At 34.2% G+C, this 20,332-nt stretch overlaps 1 protein-coding gene across 3 annotated transcripts in view; it reads left to right on the top strand.

Moving 5' to 3' along the window:
• Brwd3 (bromodomain and WD repeat domain containing 3) overlaps positions 1 to 19,798 on the top strand; it is a 114,755-nt gene extending 94,957 nt beyond the window's left edge. For 2 of the 3 annotated variants that reach the window (XM_055592700.1, XM_055592699.1), the window contains 8 exons: positions 3,008 to 3,064; positions 3,871 to 4,011; positions 4,977 to 5,048; positions 6,146 to 6,298; positions 8,371 to 8,534; positions 8,789 to 8,886; positions 9,768 to 9,926; positions 14,096 to 19,798. In XM_055592700.1, coding sequence (XP_055448675.1) covers positions 3,008 to 3,064; positions 3,871 to 4,011; positions 4,977 to 5,048; positions 6,146 to 6,298; positions 8,371 to 8,534; positions 8,789 to 8,886; positions 9,768 to 9,926; positions 14,096 to 14,850 — 1,599 coding nt within the window. In that variant the 3' untranslated portion in view covers positions 14,851 to 19,798. The remainder of the gene's footprint in view (positions 1 to 3,007; positions 3,065 to 3,870; positions 4,012 to 4,976; positions 5,049 to 6,145; positions 6,299 to 8,370; positions 8,535 to 8,788; positions 8,887 to 9,767; positions 9,927 to 14,095) is intronic. The other variant, XM_055592705.1, reaches the window with a different exon arrangement.
• Positions 19,799 to 20,332: the final 534 nt, after the last annotated feature.

Genomic DNA, 20,332 nt, shown 5'->3' with positions numbered 1-20,332 from the left:
CTAGTCTATCAGGTCTCATAAGGCCTGGCTGCATTGTCTTCCTCTGGGGCCTGGTAATGCTGTTCCCCCCTCAGGGGGAGGTGATCAAAGAGCAGGCCAATCAGTTCATGTCAGAGACATTCCCAGTTGCTTTTACTAGAGAACCCACTTGGACACTAAACTGCCATGGGCTACATCTGTGCAGGGGTTCTAGGTTATCTCCATGAATGGTTCTTGGTTGGAATATCAGTCTCAGAAAAGACCCCAGGGCTCAGATTTTTTGATTCTGTTGCTCTCCTTGTGGAGCTCCTGTCCTCTTCAGGTCTTACTATTTCTCACTTCATTCATAAGACTCCCTGCACTCTGCCCAAAGGTTGGCTATAAGTCTCAGCATCTGCTTTGACATCCTGCAGGGTAGAGCCTTTCAGAGGCCCTCTGTGGCAGGCTCCTAACTTGTTTCCTGTTTTCTCCTTCTTCTGATGTCCATTCTCTTTGCCTTTTTGAATAGGGATAGAGCATTTTAGCCAGAGTCCTTCTTGATTAGTTTCTTTAGGTATACAGATTTTAGTAGGTTTATCCTGTATTATATGTATAATATCCACTTATGAGTGAGTATATGCCCTTCGAGTCTTTCTGCTTCTGGAATAGCTCAGTCAGGATGATCTTTTCCAGTTTCAACCATTTACCTGCAAATTTCATGATTTCCTTGTTTTTTTTTATTGCTGAGTAATATTCCATTGTGTAGACATACCACAATTTCTGTATCCATTCCTCAGTTGAGGGACATCTGGGTTGTTTCCAGCTTCTGGCTATTACAAATAAAGCTGCTACAAACGTGGTTGAGCAAATGTCCTTACTGTGTACTTGAGCATCTTTTTGATGTATGCCAAGGAGTGGTATAGCTGGATCTTTTTTTAAATATTTTTATTTTAATTTTTATTAATTACACTTTATTCACTTTGTATCCCCCCCCCCCGCCTCCCATTCCAATCCTATCTTCCTTCTCCCTTTTCCAGGCATGCCCCTCCCCAAAGGCACTGATAGAGGAGGTCTTCCTCTCCTTCCTTCTGATCCTAGTCTATCAGATTTCATCAGGATTGGCTGCATTGTATTTCTCTGTGGCCTGGTAAGGCTGCTCTCCCATCAGGGTGAGGTGATCAAAGAGCAGGCCAATCAGTTCATGTCAGAGGCAGTCCTTGTTCCCATTACTATGGACACTAAACTGCCATGGGCTACATCTGTGCAGGGTTTCTAGGTTATCTTCTTGGATGGTACTTGGTTGGAGTATGAGTCTCAGGAAATACCGCTGTGCTCAGATTTTTTGGTTCTGTTGCTCTCCTTGTGGAGTTCCTGTCCTCTTCGGATCTTACTGTTTCCCATTTCTTTCATAAGATTCCCTGCACTCTGCCCAATAGTTGGCCGTAAGTCTCAGCATCTGCTTGACAGTCTGCAGGGGAGAGCCTTTCGGAGGCCCTCTGTGGCAGGCTCTTAACTTGTTTCCTGTTTTCTTCTTCTTCTGATGTCCATCCTCTTTGCCTTTTTGGATGGGGATTGAGCATTTTAGCCAGAGTCCTCCCTCTTGATTAGTTCCTTTAAGTGCACAGATTTTAGTAGGTTTATCCTATATAACTCAGAAAACTAGCAATAGTGCTTCCTCAATATCCAGGTATACCACTCCTAGGCATATATCCAAAAGAGACTCAAGTACACAATAAGGACTTTTGCTCAACCATGTTTTTAGCAGCTTTATTTGTAATAGACAGAAGCTGGAAACAACCCAGATGTCCCTCAATGTAAGAATGGATACAGAAATTATGGTACATCTACACAAAGGAATATTACTCAGCAATAAAAAACAAGGAAATCAAGAAATTTGCAGGTAAATGGTGAGAACTGGAAAAGATCATCCTGAGTGAGCTATCCCAGAAGCAGAAAGACATACACGGTATATGCTGGATCTTGAGAAAACGCTATTTCTAATTGTTTGAGAAAGCACTAGATTGATTTCTAGAGTGATTGTACAAGTTTACATTCCCTCCAGCAGTGGAGGAGGGTTCCCCCTTCTCCACAACCTCTTCAGCATGTGTTGTCACTTGAGTTTTTGATCCTAGCCATTCTGATTGTTGTAAGGAGAAATCTCAGGGTCATTTGATTTGCATTTCCCTAATGACTAAGGACTTTGAGCATTTCTTTAAGTGTTTTTTGGCAGTTGATATTCCTCTATTGAGAATTCTCTGTTTAGCTCTGTATCCCATTTTTAATTGTATTACTTGATTTGTTGCTGTTTAACTTCTCTAGTTTTTTATATATACTGGATATTGGCCCTGTGTCAGATATAGGGTTGGTGAACATCCTTTCCCTATCTGTAGGCAGTCATTTTTGTTCTGAAGACAGTGTCCTTTGCTTACAAAAGCTTTTCAGTTTCATGAGGTCCCATTTATTGATTGTTGCTCTTAGAGCCTATGCTGTTGGTGTTCTGTTTGGGAAGTTGTCTCCTGTGCATGGTAAAATTTTAACAGCTTGTTTTTTCCTATGCAGTGTGTAGTTGGTTTGACCTTTGCTGGTGGTACCTGAGTCTCATCTCTGTGTTATCAAACCTGTCTCTCAGAGATATACTTAATTAGTACAAATTTATATTTTCCCCAGAGAACATATTCTTGAAATAACAATGTTTCATTGGGAATATTTTATAATCTTAGGATATCATGTGAATGAGTCACATAGAATTCACATAGAATAATTGTTTTTAGATACTAATATTTATCCAAATACAAAGTTTCACCTTTTCCATCATTTCTTATTCTAGTTTAAAAAGAAGGCCTTTTCAGTTCTTTTCCCAGTTTATTTTCTTACCTGTACACAGCATATTGTCAAAGTTTGGAGTAAATCTCCCTCCCACATTTGTTCTGCTGCCTGGTCCAATGAAGGAAAGTTTACTGTCATTATCTTGCCATTTACTCATGAATGTGCATCTACTTTGTAAGCCTTAAAATGTAACTTGCCATTTTTCACTTTCCCTTTTAATTAGGAAGCAGAAATGGTTGATTTAGATTCAGATGGTCCTGGAACTTCATCTGGAAGAAGGGTGAGTAAATGTGACTTCCTGAAAACAAAACATTTTCAGGTTTCCTGAGTCAGAGATTTCACTTCAATTTTTGAGAATAGCTAGGACTCTTGGAAGCAAATACATAGCTTAAAGTGATTTACTTTTATTACAGCAGTGCCAGTTGGGTTATACAGCCCAGTCACAGGAAAAATGGCAGTGAGAGTGGATAAAACCGTATGTTTTCTCTTCCTATGACAGGTCATACAGCACACTTTCCCCCTGCCTTAAAAATAAAAAAAAAATATAAATAATTATGATTAGTGACTCACTTACCAAGAAGTTTATTAGTGACTCATTATATAGGTACCCTCTGACTAATGTATTCCTTGATCTCAGATTCCCACAAGGAAATCAGGCAGTCTGCACAGATTATGTTGTTTATACTGTATAAATAAACTGTCTTTACAACTCAAGAAATAGTTCAGACTCCCAAATACTGACCACAGGCCAACATTTTAAGTCCAGTTCTGCTTGTGTGTACGAGGAAGTGAGGAAACATTTGCTTGTCTGTACTTTATTAGTAGTTTAGATTTTCTTAAAATGAAATTTTAGAACCTGAATTGTTGGCATTAGCTTTGTTTTATTTATTTATTTACTTTGCTAGACAGAGTGACGACGTAAACTAAGAAACATAAGTAGAGGCTGATGTGTTTTATATTAGTGACTGCTATTAGAGTGACAGATATGTTAGCTTAGCTGCTTAGAGCTTGACTTAGATAATATTAGACTTTTATGAGAAAATCAAGGAATAGTTAAGGAAAGATGTAATTCTGTTAAATCTCTAGGTCAAATGCCGAAGCAGAAGACAGTCTTTCAAGTGTAATCCTGATGCTTGGAAAAAACAATGCAAAGAACTACTGAGTCTCATTTATGAACGTGAAGACTCAGAGCCATTTCGCCAGCCAGTGGATCCTCATTCTAACCCAGTAAGCATACCATAATTTAAATAATTATCAACAGGGCAATTTTCCATTGATAGCCAAGCTAGTGCCTATTTGTGAACAATTTGCCCAATTCTTACTTTTTATTAAAAAAATTTTACAATAGTTGTCATGGACTTAGTATGAAAATTATATAGTTTTTAAACGAAACTTGAACCAGCTGATTGTAGTGGTACATGCCTTCAATCCCAGGCAGAGGCAGGTAGATTACCAGGATAAACTAGTCTTCACAGAGATCCAGACTAGCCAGGACTGCATAGTGAAACCTGGTCTAAAACAAAACAATCACCAAAAAATTCCTTTTCTATTCCTTCATGCTTTAATTTAATTTATTTGTTTGGTATAGTCTATTACCTTCTAATGACACCTCTGTACACTAGATACTTGATAATATTATATGTCAGACCTATTTATAATAAATTTTTTATCAATATGGCTACTAAGAGTAATATATCAAATATTACTTTTCAACAAAGGTAATATAACAGTTTAGGATATAAAATTACATTTTACATTTAAGTCAGGTCTCAGTATATACTCAGGCTGGTGTAGGATTTATGTACCTAAACTGACCTTGTGCTCAGGGTCCTCCTGCCTTAGCTTCCCAAATGCTTGTAATAAAGGAATGAACTACTCTGTGCTGTATCTGGGATTTCTTTTCATATACATGTATGACAACTCTGTATGCTGTAGACACTTGATAATATATGTGTGTATGATTTAGAATGAAAAATAAGTAACAATATTATATTCAACTGTTTGATTTGTTTGTAGGAAAATTTGAGTAGGACATAAACTTGCATTTTTTATAGCAGAATATAGTAAATACAGAATTCTTTCAAGTAAAACATAATTTTTATTTGTGCATATTTGAGTTTTGAATTTTTTTTTACAAACCTTGGTCTGTCTAGTGGTGATGTGGAAACAGTCTGTGTTCTTTACCCTAATAGGCTCAACAACAGCAAGAAGGAGAATCCTCAGAATCAGCTCTTCCAGACAGACAAGATCCATCTCTTTCTGAGGTAGGTTTATATATATTTTTTTGAGTGTTACATTTAAAATTTTTCATAATACACACAGATTTTGTGTAATTCGCTCAGTTTGCCTTTCAACTCTACTTAGTTTCTTTTTATACCTCTGCTTAATTTTTTGGTCATTTTTATTCTTTGTTTATTTTTTGAATCATCATGTTTTCCCAGTTGTTCTTCATGACATCATGGTTATTACTTGGAGATACAGATTTAAAACCATGTAGCAAAGCAGAGAACATGCAATCACCTACAGTATGTCTGTATCACAGATAATAATTCCTTCTGGGGCTTCTTTAAATAGTCAGCTGAGTATTTTAAGTTTTTGTCTTATTAGTGCTTTATTAGGCATAATCTGTTAGGGTATGCTTTTGATGTTTTTATAACTTATCGAAATCTGTTTAAAGAAATTGTGGTTTTTCATACTTTGGAGAACATTTTCTCTTATTTATAATAACTTTTCTCTGCCACTTTTGGTATTTTGTTTCCTTCTTAGAGACAAATTTGATGGTTTTACTTCATAATGATTCTAAGTAACATGAGTGACTGAATACTTAGTATGGATTTTACTCAATATATTCGGGCTGGTAGTATACATACATCTGCTTCAGATATCCCATATGACAGCCCTAGACTTAAAAGATTTAAGTTAAAATGGATCTTCTTCTGTCTCCTAATTAAAATCAAACTAAGTTCTAAATCAATAAGACTAAAGACTTCAAATAAAATAAAAATCCACTCACCTTCGACATCAACTAATGACAACTTACATGAAATGTCATAACTCAAAATCTTGGAAATATGTAGGTAATTTGTGGAGTGAATCTACTTAATTATACCTGAATAATCTCACCATCTGTCAGTAGAAATCTTGGTATCATCAGTTCATGCTAGTAACTTTTGACTTTTCTCTCCTAAGCCTTTAAACTATTATTTTCAAAAGGAATTGGTTTGGGAGTGAGAATAAATTGATAGACATAAAGGTAGAGTTTGTGTAACTTGCATCAATGGGTAATGTAATTCTCCGTGCTATTTTATTTAGAATTGTTTTGCATTTTGAGTATTTAAATGTAACACATTATCATTTATAGGATTATCAAGATGTTATAGACACACCTATGGACTTCAGCACTGTGAAAGATACTTTGGAATCAGGAAATTATGATAGTCCTCTGGAATTTTATAAAGATGTTCGCCAAATATTCAGCAACTCCAAAGCTTATACTTCTAATAAAAAGTCAAGGGTATGAAACTAATATTAAATGTGCAGTTATATATATATATCAGGCAATGTTCTTTCCACAGTCTTTAATATTTGTAAACAAGATATTCTACTGTTTGACATAGTTAATGAAGTTTGATTCTAGGTATCTTTTCCAAATTCTGGATTTTTTTCCAAGGCATATGTAAATACACTTTAGAACAAGTATTCTGAAATTAAGCAACCTTTTTTCTCATCTAGCTCTTCTTTATTCTTTAATGGTAATTACATCTGCCAGAGAAAAGACAAAGAAAGAAAAATTAATGATTTAAATACTCAAATCTCCAGTAAATGAATTTATAAGTGTAAAGGTAGTTGACAATATTAATTTATATGAAATGTCTTAATTTGCACTTAATACGGATATTCCAATTACTATCACAAATAGTGAAGCCTATTGGGAAATTACAACTTTATTCATAATCATGATATATCTATAGGTATTATCAAAACTGAAAATATCCTGAGAACAAGAAATAGTTACAGTAATATTTGTCTTTTGTACTGATCTGTTATACTGGTTAATTGATAGGTGTATATTTACCTGCTTCAACTTTATATACAGTAAATTTTTACTAAGTTCTCTAGGAGTAATTTTTCTTTTCCCCCTTTCATCATAATTTTTATTTGACTTTTTCCTTTTGTTATGATTTTTAGAGTAAAAAGTCTGTAGAAAGTTTGAAAAATATGGAAAAATATTTTTAGATAATCACAAACTTTATCACATTTTTATTTATAGTTAATATGTAATATGCTTACTTCTAGGACTATCTATACTAATACTTAACATTCATGTACTTTTACAACATTAGGTATCATATATTAAGACTTTGTTTTATATATATAATGACTTTTAAAATAATTTTATTAATTATTTGAAAAGGTTACACAACATATTTTGAACATATTCACTTATTTATTACCTTGTCAAACCTCCCATTCCTTCTCACCTAACTTTGAGATTACTTTTTTTTAATTCATTCCTCATCAAGCCAGTTTGTGTTGCCCATATATTCTTGTAATTGGAGCCTGTTTTGATAATACAGTCAGCCTACCAGGGTCACGTCATTCAAAACAAAACAAAAGAGCAAACAAACAAAAGCTGACTTTCCCACTCCTACCATGCATTAAATGCTACAGTTGCTCAACTGCTGGTAGGATTACATGTCAACCTTCTTGTCTTCTATTTTGTCTGTCTGGAACTTGTGCATGCTTTCACATTCTCTGTGGGTCCTTATGTGCATCTTTCCTGCTATGTCTCCAAAACACTGTTTCCTTGAAATCATCCACCACCTCTGACTCTTATTCTACCCTCTCTTCATTGAAGATCTCCAAGCCTTGGGGTGAGATATGAAGCTGATTGGGGCCAAGCACTTTATGCTCTTTTTTTTTTTTTTCTGCACATTGATCAGTTGTGGGGTTCTCAACATTAAGTGCTATTTACTGCAAAGAGAATATTTCTCTGATGAGAGTTGCTAGATGCTCTGATCTGTTATGACTATTTAAAAAAGGATCTCTGATAATATTTTTTATCTGATCATTTCATAGTTGGTTGGGATTTTGTTTGTTTTGTTTTTTTACTAGTATCCTGTTGCTAGAAAATTAGATTTAAAAAATTTCCACTCGGCACAAATAATGATAGTAGCTAATGTCTTTAATATCATTGAACATTTTTTCATTTGTGTACAGTCCCCTGATGGTTTCTTACAACAGTTTCCAGGAGGTAAAATTATTAGCCAAAGGGTAGGTATATTTTTTAAAATTTTATGTACATATTATAAATTCCCTTACAGAATATTGCTTTAGTGAAAATTCTCTGTTATAATGTATGATGATTTTTTTCATGTCTTTCACAGCACTAAACACTATCTTTCAAATTATTTATTTATTTAGTTAGTTAGTTACTGAAACTGACATCTTAAATCCTTAAAATTTTTTAAAATAGTATGTGTTTTGCAGCTGGAAAGATGATGTTCAGATTGGTTCATATATGTTCATACTTTTATTGTAATTAAAGTAATTGCTAAAACAAGGCTGTACTTTCCACCTTTTCAGGTCTATAGCATGACTCTGCGATTGTCTGCCTTATTTGAAAACCACATTAAAAATATCATCTCTGAATATAAGTCAGCAATCCAAAGTCAGAAGAGGAAGAAGCCACGGTACAGAAAGCGCCTGAGAAGCAGCAGCAGCTCGTTGTCTAGCAGCAGGGCTCCCAGGTACACCCTGCCTACACAGACGTAGATGTTTTAAAGGTTTTTGTGGCTGGTACCTCATTTGTGAAAGTTAATGAATAAATTCAGGAAGTCTCTAAAGATTAAAGAACTCTGTTTGCTGTGTAAAGATGGAGTTTGTAGGCCAAAGCTATTGTTTATGTGGATTTTACTATGCCTTTAAATTTTATTTTATTTTATTTTATTTTTTGGTGATTAAAGTTTTAATTTTGTCAAATATTTTTTTTCTTTATTTACAGTCCAAAAGGGAAACAGAAGCAAATAAAGTTACAGCCTAAAAGTGACCAGAATACCTCAGTGTCTTATGCTAGGACTAGTTCTCCTTTTTCTTCTCCTGGTAAATATATCTTTGGTTTTTGATACTTTGATGCTGATTAAAGGATATAGAAGTGGTATCACTGTTTAGAGTAAAAAGAGCAAGAGGATTGGGTTTAGAAAAATAGCATTTTAATTGGTATTCTACTTGCTAGCTATACAGCCCTCTAGTAAGACATTAGGTAAAGTGATTAGGTTTGTTTGTTTGACTAGGTGATGTTCAAAATCATTTTTTAGAACATTATTTTGTGTTTATGAGTGCTTTGCTTACATGTATGCTTGTGTACCATGTGAATGCCTGGTAACCACAAAGCCTAGAAGAGGATGTCTGATGCTCTGGAACTTGAATTACAGATGGTTGTGAGCTGCCCTCTGGGTGTTGGGAATAAAACTTGGATCCTCTGGAAGAGCAGCCAGTGCCCTTAAATGCTGAGCCATCTCTCTAACCCCTGAGTAGATTAATTTAAATAGCCCTTTGAAAGTTCTGTAACTATATGCTTTTTACTATCTGTAGTATCTCTAAGAATTTGTACAATATATTTGTTAATATATGACTCTGAGATTAAATATTTAATGGAATTATTTCCTTGGGTGGCTTTTTGACATTTTGCATTTGGAAGTTTAGTAATGATAAACTACTTGTTATCTTGTAGTTAAATAACTCATTTTTACTTTGGAGGGTGTGTTCCAGGGTCTTGCTAAGTAGCCAAGGTAGATCTCAAACTCACTATCCTGCTACCCGAGTTTCCAAAAAGCTGCTATTATAAGTGTCCTACCATTGTAATGCAATTTTTAATTTTTTTTATAAAGTAAAATAATGAAGATAGAGTTTTAAAAGCAGCCTGGATTAATTTTATGAAAATAAATGAAATCATGTTAACGTTACAATTTTTAAAATGTAAGTTTCAGATGCTGCTGAAGGTGTTTCACTATATCTACTTGATGATGAAAGGGATGGGCCATTTTCTCCATCGAGTTTCAGTGGACATAGCAGAAATGGAAATAGCCATGACCCAGGGAATGCCAAATCATTTCGTAATAGAGTTTTACCAGCTAAACAAGGTAGGAAATTGAGTGTGGGAAAGGTAACTTACTTTCTCATGATGGATGATGAGTCATAAGCTGGTATGTTATGGTAGAACAACTAGCATGTCCTAGCACTTAATAAGAATTGTAATACAATCAATTTTAAGTCAAAAGGAGCTTTATAGATAGCCACAATTATGAACAGATGTATAGTAATCACTGTAAAACAATGTTAAATGAAATGAATAGAAGAAAAAACTAAATGAAGAATTCTTCTCCCGAGTGTATAAGAACCAGACTATGGAGCAGTCCTGTTAGGCCACAGAGGAGGGCTTTGCAGCCAGTCCTGAAGATACCTGATAAAACAGGATCGGATGAATGGGGAGGAGGTCCCCCCCCCATCAGTGGACTTGCAAAGGGGCACGGTGGAGATGAGGGAGGGAGGGTAGGATTGGGAGGGAATGAGGGAGCGGGATATGGCTGGGATACAGAGTTAATAAAATGTAACTGATAAGAAAAATATGAAATTAAAAAAAAAGAAAAGAAAACATTCCCAGAACCTCATCCTAGCCAATGATCTACGCTTGCCCCCCCCAAAAAAGGTATCATAGCCTTTGTTCTCGCACAAAAAAGAAGAGTTGTTTAATGAAAAAAAAAAAAAAAGAACCATACTATTACACATGTTTAGGATTTTTCATATATTAAACCATGCTAAAAAAAAATTTAAAAAGACTCAAAAATCGTATTTAAAAAATCTTATTCTTGCAGGCAATATCTTATTTTTCCAGTAACTCTATATTTGAAGAAAATAAATTTAGTGCTTACAAAGATAATTAACCTAATTCGTGATCATATGAATCTATCTTATATGCCAAGGGAATTAATTTCATAAATATTTGAAGTTTACTGTTATTCAGAAACTTTTGTATAGCGCCCTGTACACACCCTCAGCATGCTCAAAGAAAATTTTATGTTCAACTATTTGAAGTTTATAAAAATATTTAATTTCCTTTTGCAAATATGTTACTGGAGTATTATTTTAACTTTATATAGATTTTACCGGATATTAACTTTCTTATGCATTGTTTTATAATCACCAAATGACTTAGTAGACATAAATATATTATTTGTTATATAAAAAATATTGAAACATATTATAGTTGATCTGAGCATAAGACTGACAAACATTTGAAACATATTACTTTAAAATGTGCTTTTATATCTTGTAATATTCTTCTTTCTGATTCTGTTTCATTGTTCATACTTATACTACAGACTTCCTTACTTTCCTTCATGCAGGGGAAAATCTTAGCCTATATTTCCTGTCTCTTTTGTAAAGGATCCTTTTGTCCTTTATAGCATACGTTCTGCCCCAGCCACTCTACAAAAAGCTTTTCTTCCCAAATCACCACTAATACTGAGTTTTCTACTATTTTTAGCTCACTTGATTCTTGTCTCCTGCAATTAAAGAACTCTAATAAATTTGTTAAGTAAACCAGTCATCAGATTTTTATAAGGCAGAGCCTCACTATGTAGTTCATAGTTCACCTGGAACTTTATGTAAACTAGGTTAGCCACAAAATCAGAGACCTGACCGCCTCTGCCTAAGTGCTAAGATTAAACGCATGTGCTATCACTCCTGGTTTAAGCCTTCTTCCTGATGCTAGTGGCTCTGTAAGTTTATCAACCCAAGTATCTCCTCATTCCACCAGTCTCATTTCAAGGTGCTTCTTAAAAATAAATTTCACTCATCATCATCTTTATGTCTCAATCTCATCCTTTTCATTCAGCTTAAATATCTTATTTTTAAAGGGGTGATATCACTATGTGGTCCTAGCTCACCTTAGTTTCTTTATCTTTGTGACTTATCTTCCATAATACTGAGGTTTGAGGCATGTACCGTCATGTTAATTACCACTCACCATGTAATTACCACTCTACATTTCCCTCTCACATCTGCATAGTTGTAAAGTCTTGTTCTTTCTATAATTCCTTTTTAGTTTTTATTTGTGATTGTGTGTAGATGTTTGTCTCTGTCTGTGGGTTTGTGGGTTTGTTTGTCCAGAAGACAGTATTGGATTCCATGGAGCTGGAGATATAGTAAGTTTTGAGTTGCCCTTGTGGGTGTTGGGAACTGAACTCAGCAAGAACATCAAGCCCTCTTCACCACCTCTCTAGTCCCTCTATAATTCATCAATATTGCTGAAATAGCTTATTCTCCTGCTTTTTTTGTGATACCAACATACTCTGTAGCTGAGTGTATTAGTTGCTTCTGACAGCCATCACAAGAACCAGAGTGAGAGTCTTGAACATGACTTTTATTTTCTCATAGTTCTGGAGGCTCTAAATTCAAGGAATCAAAGAGCACAGAGATTACTATATGACTAGAATTTTATTTTCTTCAGGGTTATAGAATACTACATTTAAGTTCTGTTTCTTGTCTGTCTATATTTCTCTCTGTCTCTGTCTCTCTCTGTCTCTCTCTCTCTCTCTCTCTCTCTCTGTGTGTGTGTTCCCACTCCTTGGGGTGACGGACTATGTATCTACACTATGTAACGTATGGGAGATATACTATGTAAACCCGTGTGTGCGTAGGATGGAGATATAGAGAAAAACTTAGGAATTACCCAGTCTCCAAATGAAGTCACTTTGGGAGTTACCTCAACATAAGAATTTTGAAGGCATGTAATTCAGTCCAAACAAACCCCAACTTACTAAATTAATGTTGTAATTCTAAACACCATACAATCCCAGACTTCTTCCCTTCTATTTTACTCTACTGTTTTTTTTCCTGTCTTGTTGGCTGTTTCTTCCCTATTACTATTGGTGCCTTTTCTTTATCTCTAAATGTTGAGATAGCATAGTTTGTGTTCCTCATCCATTTTCTTTCCCTTTATTTGCTCTCCTGGACTGAAAATTTACAGAATTCTATCTCTAGCTCTATATCTTGTGAGGTCTAGCTTGTGCTTTCATTTGTTTTGGGTATGCTTATGTATGAGCAAATACAAGTGCATATAAGGAGCTGAACCCAGGGGTTCATGCATGCTAAGCATATTATCATTGAGCTATCCTCTTGACTCCTGATTATCTTATCATCTCTCTCTCTCTCTCTCTCTCTCTCTCTCTCTCTCTCTTTCAGATTTATACTGTTACCTAAAACTAGAAAATTTACTTTTTCTCAGCACATTGCCCAAACTTGTTTAATCTTCAGTGTTTCTCAACTTAACAAAATTTCTACCCATTTTCCAGTTTCTTAGACTATAAATCCTAGAAGATACACTGTTTCATTCTTAGTATTTGACATTTAACCCCCCTCAGCAGGTCCTATTGGTTCCGCCTCTGAAATAAAAGATTTATTCTGGTTGTCCTTCTAGGAGGAAATGTTCTAATAGATTAGATATCATTTGACACCTTATTGTGTCTTATCTAGACTACTCACTGCAGAATTTTGTTTTGTTTTGTTTTGTTCTAGTTGATTTCCACTTCTATTTAACCATCTTCTACAATCTGTTCTCTGTATAACAGCAGGAACATTTTTAAAATGTTGATCAGATGGTTTCTTTTTCTAGTCATCTACCATTTTATTCTTGTTAAATTGGATTCCCTTAGTTCTATTTTGACTGCTCAAATTTTTTTGCCAGATTTCACTTCATTAATTCCTTATTTAAATGTTACATCCTAAGAGACATCTCTTTGATCTAAATAGCACTCCTAAACACAAATATTTTTCAATCTTATTTTCATTCTTTAACATTCATCTCTACTTAAAATTTGATTTATTATTTCTTCACTTTGTCCTCAATACTATATGATAGCAAGGACTTTTTCTCATTCATCATCATGTTCCAAATTCCTACTAATACCTACTCTATACTAGGTAATTGCTAAGTATTTGTTAAGTGAATGAATGAAACTTATAATTTATTTCCTTATAATTCTTCTTATGTTTAATGCTAAAATTTCTGCCCAGATAAGCCCACAATACTTCAGTATCTTTTACTCCAAAAGAAGCAGTGGAACAAGAATCAACACTGTACTATCTTTCCTTTCAAATAGATCTAATTATCTATTTGAAAAACTTTGGTGATTTTGTCCAGTCAGTCTTGAGCACTAGATATTTGTAGTATATTATTTGGATTTTGAATCTCAATGACTGTCTTACAATGTCAAGAACTAATTTTTAAAAATCATTCATTTTGCTTTAGATCACTCCCTTGATGGGCCTCTTACAAATGGTGATGGCAGAGAGCCCCGAACAGGAGCCAAGAGAAAACTACTCAGTGCATCAGAAGAAGATGAAATCATGGGAGGAGAAGAAAAAGAGATGAAAGAAACAAAAGAAAAGGCACATTTATCCTCCTCAGAGAGCGGAGAGTTAGGATCCAGTTTAAGTTCAGAAAGTACCTGTGGCTCTGACTCTGACTCTGAATCTACTTCCAGAACAGATCAAGATTATGTAGATGGAGATCATGACTATAGCAAATTCATACAAACCAGACCTAAAAGAAAACTCAGAAAACAACACGCCAATGGAAAAAGAAACTGGAAGATGAGAGGCACGGGAGGAAGAGGCAGATGGGGAAGATGGGGTAGATGGAGTAGAGGAGGCAGAGGCAGAGGGGGCAGGGGAAGAGGGGGTCGAGGAAGAGGTGGAGGTGCAGGGAGAGGGAGAGGACGAGGGAGAGGAGGAAGAGGTGCCTCTAGAGGAGCTACCAGAGCCAAACGAGCATGTGTTGCAGATGATGAATTTGATACGATGTTTTCAGGACGTTTCAGTAGACTTCCTCGAATTAAAACAAGAAACCAAGGCAGGAGGACTGTTTTATATAATGATGATTCAGATAATGACAATTTTGTGTCAACTGAGGATCCTCTGAATCTTGGTACATCCAGATCAGGCAGAGTACGTAAAATGACAGAAAAAGCCAGGGTTAGCCATCTCATGGGATGGAATTATTAACAGTTAAAGAATTTAGAATAATTTTTAAAATAAAATCAATGGCCTTCTACTGCAGGGAATTTACCAGAAAATCTACAAAGCAAGTTGTGTGGGGACTTCTGCTTCCTTTCACATTGGTGCTTTTCCATTATGCCAGTATACATTTGTTTCAAGACTTTTAATCTCCACACTTCATTTGTTCAAACAAGCCTTACTCATTAGGCCTTAAATTAAAACAAAATCTGCCCACACATACATGTGTGCACATATACATATCCACACACGCGCACATACACACACACACACACACACACACACACACACACATCACATCACATCACAGACACACTACAGATTTACTACGTTAAAGGAGCATTCTGCTTCTTAAGAGTAGCATGACATTTTTATCTCAATAAGATATCCCTCTTTGCTTTTGTATCACAGAAGTATAGCACCTTCTTACAGAGTTTTATATAGTTTGCTTTTGCCATTTTGATTCCTATACCCAGTAATAATAACTTTTGCACAATACACCAATCCTAAAGGCAGCTATTAAATGTTTACAGTTTCTATATTGTAAGAACGATCTGGATTATTTTACTCTTCCCAGGCCAAACTTTCATGAACTGTACTGAACTGAAGTATATATTTATACTGCAGTTTTGGGGTGGGGTGGGGGTATCTTGATATGCTTTTCATTGATTTGCTTAATTCACGTTTAAGGTGAGAAAGGGTTGGTGCCTTGTAAATATGTAGCAAATCTTTGTGGTGTGTCCTGATGTGTGCATTAACTTTATTAAAAGAGAATACTTGAGGTATCAATCTAGACAAGGTGCCAAATGCAAAAGTTTCTTGCATCCATTTTTCTTTTCCTGTTATATTTTATTGCATTAATAGAACTTGTGTAGCTTAAAAATAACTTAAACATTGAAAAATCCTCATCCACAAAGAATAACTGCTTTGAACAGTAGCTCAGCTACCTCTATTAACTACAACTACTGGAAATGCTAAGGAAAATAGATGCTGTTACTCATTACTAAGGAGAACTAGAACAAGCTTGGTAGGGATGAATACTTCTAAGTTATAAGCTGAGAATTTTCAATAATTATATTGGCTCTCAAATTAATAGTAGTAATTAACAAGGTTTCCTAAGTATTATATGCTCTAGGTTTTTGTAGAACATATTTGTGTAAGTAGACTTGATCTACTACTTATATATCTCTGCTACCACTTAACTACTTAACAGATGTAAGTTACTGGTTTTCATTTGAATCTTAAAAGGTATCAAAGCACCTAACTTGAGTTGGAATATTTTGGCTAGCTAATACTTGGAATCAACTTTAACAGATTCTTCTCTTCTCATTCCAAAGGGTTCTTCTGTTCTAGACTTCCAGAAAAAGAGCCTCATTGCACTGCAGATATTTTGAATCATTATTTTATAGTTGAAAACTCTTTAAAATCATTTATGGTCTTGTTTACAGCAATAGAGTGCACGTGGTTCCATAAGTGAGCTTCAGTTCCAAGATCAATTTTATTCCTCAAATTTTAGATAGCAGTTGTGCTACTTTGTTACATAAATCCTTGAAGTAGGAGGGATAATAATTGATCTCTGCTTTTGTAACAGCAGTTTTGTTGCACTTAGATCAGACTTGTGCGATAAAGCATTTTCTTAATATATGCCTGGTAGTCCAGGATATTCCTTAAGCTGACGTGTTTGTCTCATGCTTTTGATCATTTCATGCATCTGAAAATCTGTTAAGTGCAGAGGAAGGAGTACACACATAACTTTGCTTTTTGGTGGCGTGTAGGGGGGTTATTCTTGAACTAATACCCTTAAGCAATTTTCACTTGCAGTAGAAATGATGTTCAGGCTTTAAGAAAGTATAACGAACTGTTAATGGCACTAATGTCTGTTGCTAGAGAGCAGACCAAGCTGATATTTTTGTTGTTGTTTTTCTTCACAATACCAAAACTATTTCTGGTTATAGCTCAGCTGCCATTTTAACCATAGTATAGATTCAAAATGTTCCCATTTGAGAGTCTACATTTGATTTTTACTAAAATACACTATTTCAGTTATTCATCTCTTGGGCATTTAGACTAAATTGGGCCTATGTTTTCCTGGAGTCAATAACATTTTGTCCTATAACAATCAACATAATATAGTTGCTTAAATTCCTGGTTATACCCAAATATGTATCATGTGTACCATTTTAGTGTGGAATTTTTGTTGACATTCTTCTATGAAGAGATGACCTCTTGAAATGTAGAAGAATTGCCATTTGTGTGATGTTAGCTGTCTGAAGCTTTATTTATAATTTATTTTGGAAAATAAAAATGCCACATTTATTCCCCAAATGTCAAGATTTTCTAGGCATACATAATTAGAATAATAAGGCTAAAGACATTTTAAGCATATTTTATATGTAGTGAGATACTGTGAAATACTAGTGAACAGCATTTTGCTGTGATGTTGATTTCAGTTATTAGAATTTAAAGAGTTAGTCACCAGGTTATGTTAGGTGAACATAGTTATCATTTATTATAAAACAAACAGATATGTTCTGTTTGCATGCAAATTATTTTCATAAGTTGAAAATAAAAGTCTGGGAAATAATATTTTTACTTTTTTAATCTGGACTTCCCTCTTTCCCTAATTTCTATTTTAGGTTTTTTTTAACAACACTCCCTAAAAATGTGTCATAATTTGTATCATATTGAATAATTTATCATTTCAGTTTTCTAGAGATCTTTTAAACCTAAATAAGATCTGGGTTCAGCCATAGCAAAGAAAGTAGGAAACAAGTTCAGAATTCTGCAAATGAAGACCACTGTTCTATTTAGACCCATGAGAATGTACACATGTTTAAGTTTAATCCTATGCTATATCTGAATAGTCAGTAAGCTATAATATTCCTCATGAATGCTAATGTTCTGATTCCAAGCTTTATGATCTTAGCATGTGTATATGTTTATAAAATTGAACCATGTGTTTCTTCTCTGGCTTGCTGTGTGTGTCTCACCTAGCAATAGGATGCTCTCCAAAACATTCACAAACCTACTAGCCTAATAATTAAATTTGTTTTTGTATAAGTGTTTGTGTACTTGTATGTATGTAGCTTTTTTCAAGTTTGACATACCTTCTCCCAGACATTAAAAAAGAGAATATTTTATATGGAGGACACTGTCTACCAATTATTTGCCTCTTTAGAACTCAGCCTGTGCATTTGTTAATGCTTACTCATCCATGTTATGTCTTCTTGATAGCTAATTCTGATTTTGTCATATAACTGTGTCTTTCTACCCTTTTAATTTAATTTGCCTTTTTGTTTATTTTTCTTTCCCTCCCCAGAAATCAGGCTTATTCTAGAATTCTTTCATAAAGTGCTTTGTTTCACCCAGATGCAAAGCAACTGAGTAAGATTTCTAAGTTTCATTCTACACAATTGAGTTCTCATACACCTAAATTAGCTTTCAGATATTTTAAAGTACAGTGCTTTATCTTGTTTTTTTTCTAATCATGTAGGTTGTCATCAGACAATACAGTGATTAAAAGAGAAAAATGTGAATACCACTTCTGACTTTTTAATAAAACTTTTTGAGCATTTTTCAAAGTTTGTAAGTTTTGTGGTAATGATGCACACCTTAGTATATGTATGGAATCATTTTATGCACATTTGCCAACTGGTACTTATCTTTCAAGCTGAATTTTCATGCCCTCAAAAAAAAATGACTCTTAAAACGTGATTTTTCTCTACATCCAGCAATTACAATAACTTTTGGAAATCTGAAATTAATAGTTCTGGGGGAAAGAATAGGAGTTTTGATATTTAAAATCTTTTATTTAAAATGCTATTCACATTCCCCAACATCTTTGTGGCAGGCAAGGTTTTATGAATATTACTGCAATATTCTAAGATCACGTTAAAGCTTGTTTTTAAAATTCATGGTGAAATATTTGCATGTTGTTTTTACTTTACGTGTTTTAGCAGAGTTTCTTCACCAAGTTAATTTACCACATTTACAAAGTTTGGGCTCAAAATCCAATATGAAATTAAATGTTTTCATGGTGCTGTATTTTGTGGAACACAGATAGCACTCAGGTTTCTTGATATTTATTCATTAATATAGTCTTATAATCATAATCCTTGAGTATTTTGTTGCCTTTCCTTTCTTCTCGTGCTTGCTCTTTTATCTCCACTTCTCTTTCACAATAAAGACTGCACTTAACCTAGCGTACTTTAACCAGACTGGAAGTTTCTGATTCATTTTTGAGAAAAATAAAATAGAAAAGCCCTGCAGCTTAGAGTTAAGGTGTGTTTATTTATATGTATAACCCATTTCTTATTCTAATACCTAATTTAATTAAATCTAGACTATGGGACTTAGACATATAAAAGCATGGTAATTATTTTCTAAAAAAATAAAATTATTGATATGTATTGAGATCGCCATTCATAATTTACTTTTAAAATCCCATATTGAAATATCTAGAAACCCAGTTGGAAAATGTGTTTTTGCATATGGCATCAAATACACATTAGGCAGTACTACAAATGTTAATTCTTTAAACAATACTGTGGTGATGGCAATCAGTATTTATTTCTTTCTTCTGTAACTTATCATCCCTGTCTTTTGTAATCCTTTGCACAGTATTAACAAAACTGTACTTTACGTTTGTTCTTAGTGTCCATAAATTTTTAAGATGGAGAAACATTCAGTTAATAGTTGATGTGATGTTGTATATGGGCAGAATGTCTATTAAACTAAAATTCGGTGGGAAAAAAAGTAAACAAAACTGGCTTGGTTTATAAAAGATGTTTTGTTTGGCAGTTGTTGATCATTATAAGCAATTACCTTCAAAGACAAAAAAAAAAATACTGGACAATTTGTTGCCATTCTTTATGGGATGTTTACAATAAAATTCCAAGTGTTTGGAATCAGTTGCACTCTTGCTGCTTTATGCCTTAATTCATACTAGAGATAAATTAACAAGATAAATGAAATATAAAAAATATGATTAATTTTTCTACTATCCCAGTTTAGAGATTGTATTGTGTGATCCTTGGATCTTCTTTGTCATAAGATATTTCATTACTATCTTTTTTTTTTAATTTTAGAAACAGTTGCTTCCTATGAAAGAAAAAATGTTTCCTATGCTTTCTAATATTATTTGGATCACATTTAGGTAATCAATATGATGGTAATACTTTGAAATGTGGGCTGCCTGGGTACCTTAAATGGCAGCCCTCTCCCCCCTAAAAAAGCACTCATCAGCTCTTTGTTCTGCAGAGCTTTTTGAGATGAATAAATTTCTAATATATTTATTGTTAAATTTTAACAGCTGAGCTATGGATACCTAGTATTTCTTATTTGGAGTTAAATTGCCTGTGGGCTTTTAATATATAATAATGGTACTTTAATTTGATGTAAACCTAGGAGAGAGAGAAATTAAGTGAGCCGGGATCTGAATGTTTTACCAAGAATACTCATCCCTGGTCTT

The sequence above is a fragment of the Psammomys obesus genome, unplaced genomic scaffold, assembly GCF_907164565.1.
Source record: "Psammomys obesus unplaced genomic scaffold, mPsaObe1.curated_primary_1811, whole genome shotgun sequence".
NCBI lineage: Eukaryota > Metazoa > Chordata > Mammalia > Rodentia > Muridae > Psammomys > Psammomys obesus.
Note: the sequence above shows the minus strand (reverse complement) of the source record. Positions and strands in the feature narration are given on the sequence as shown.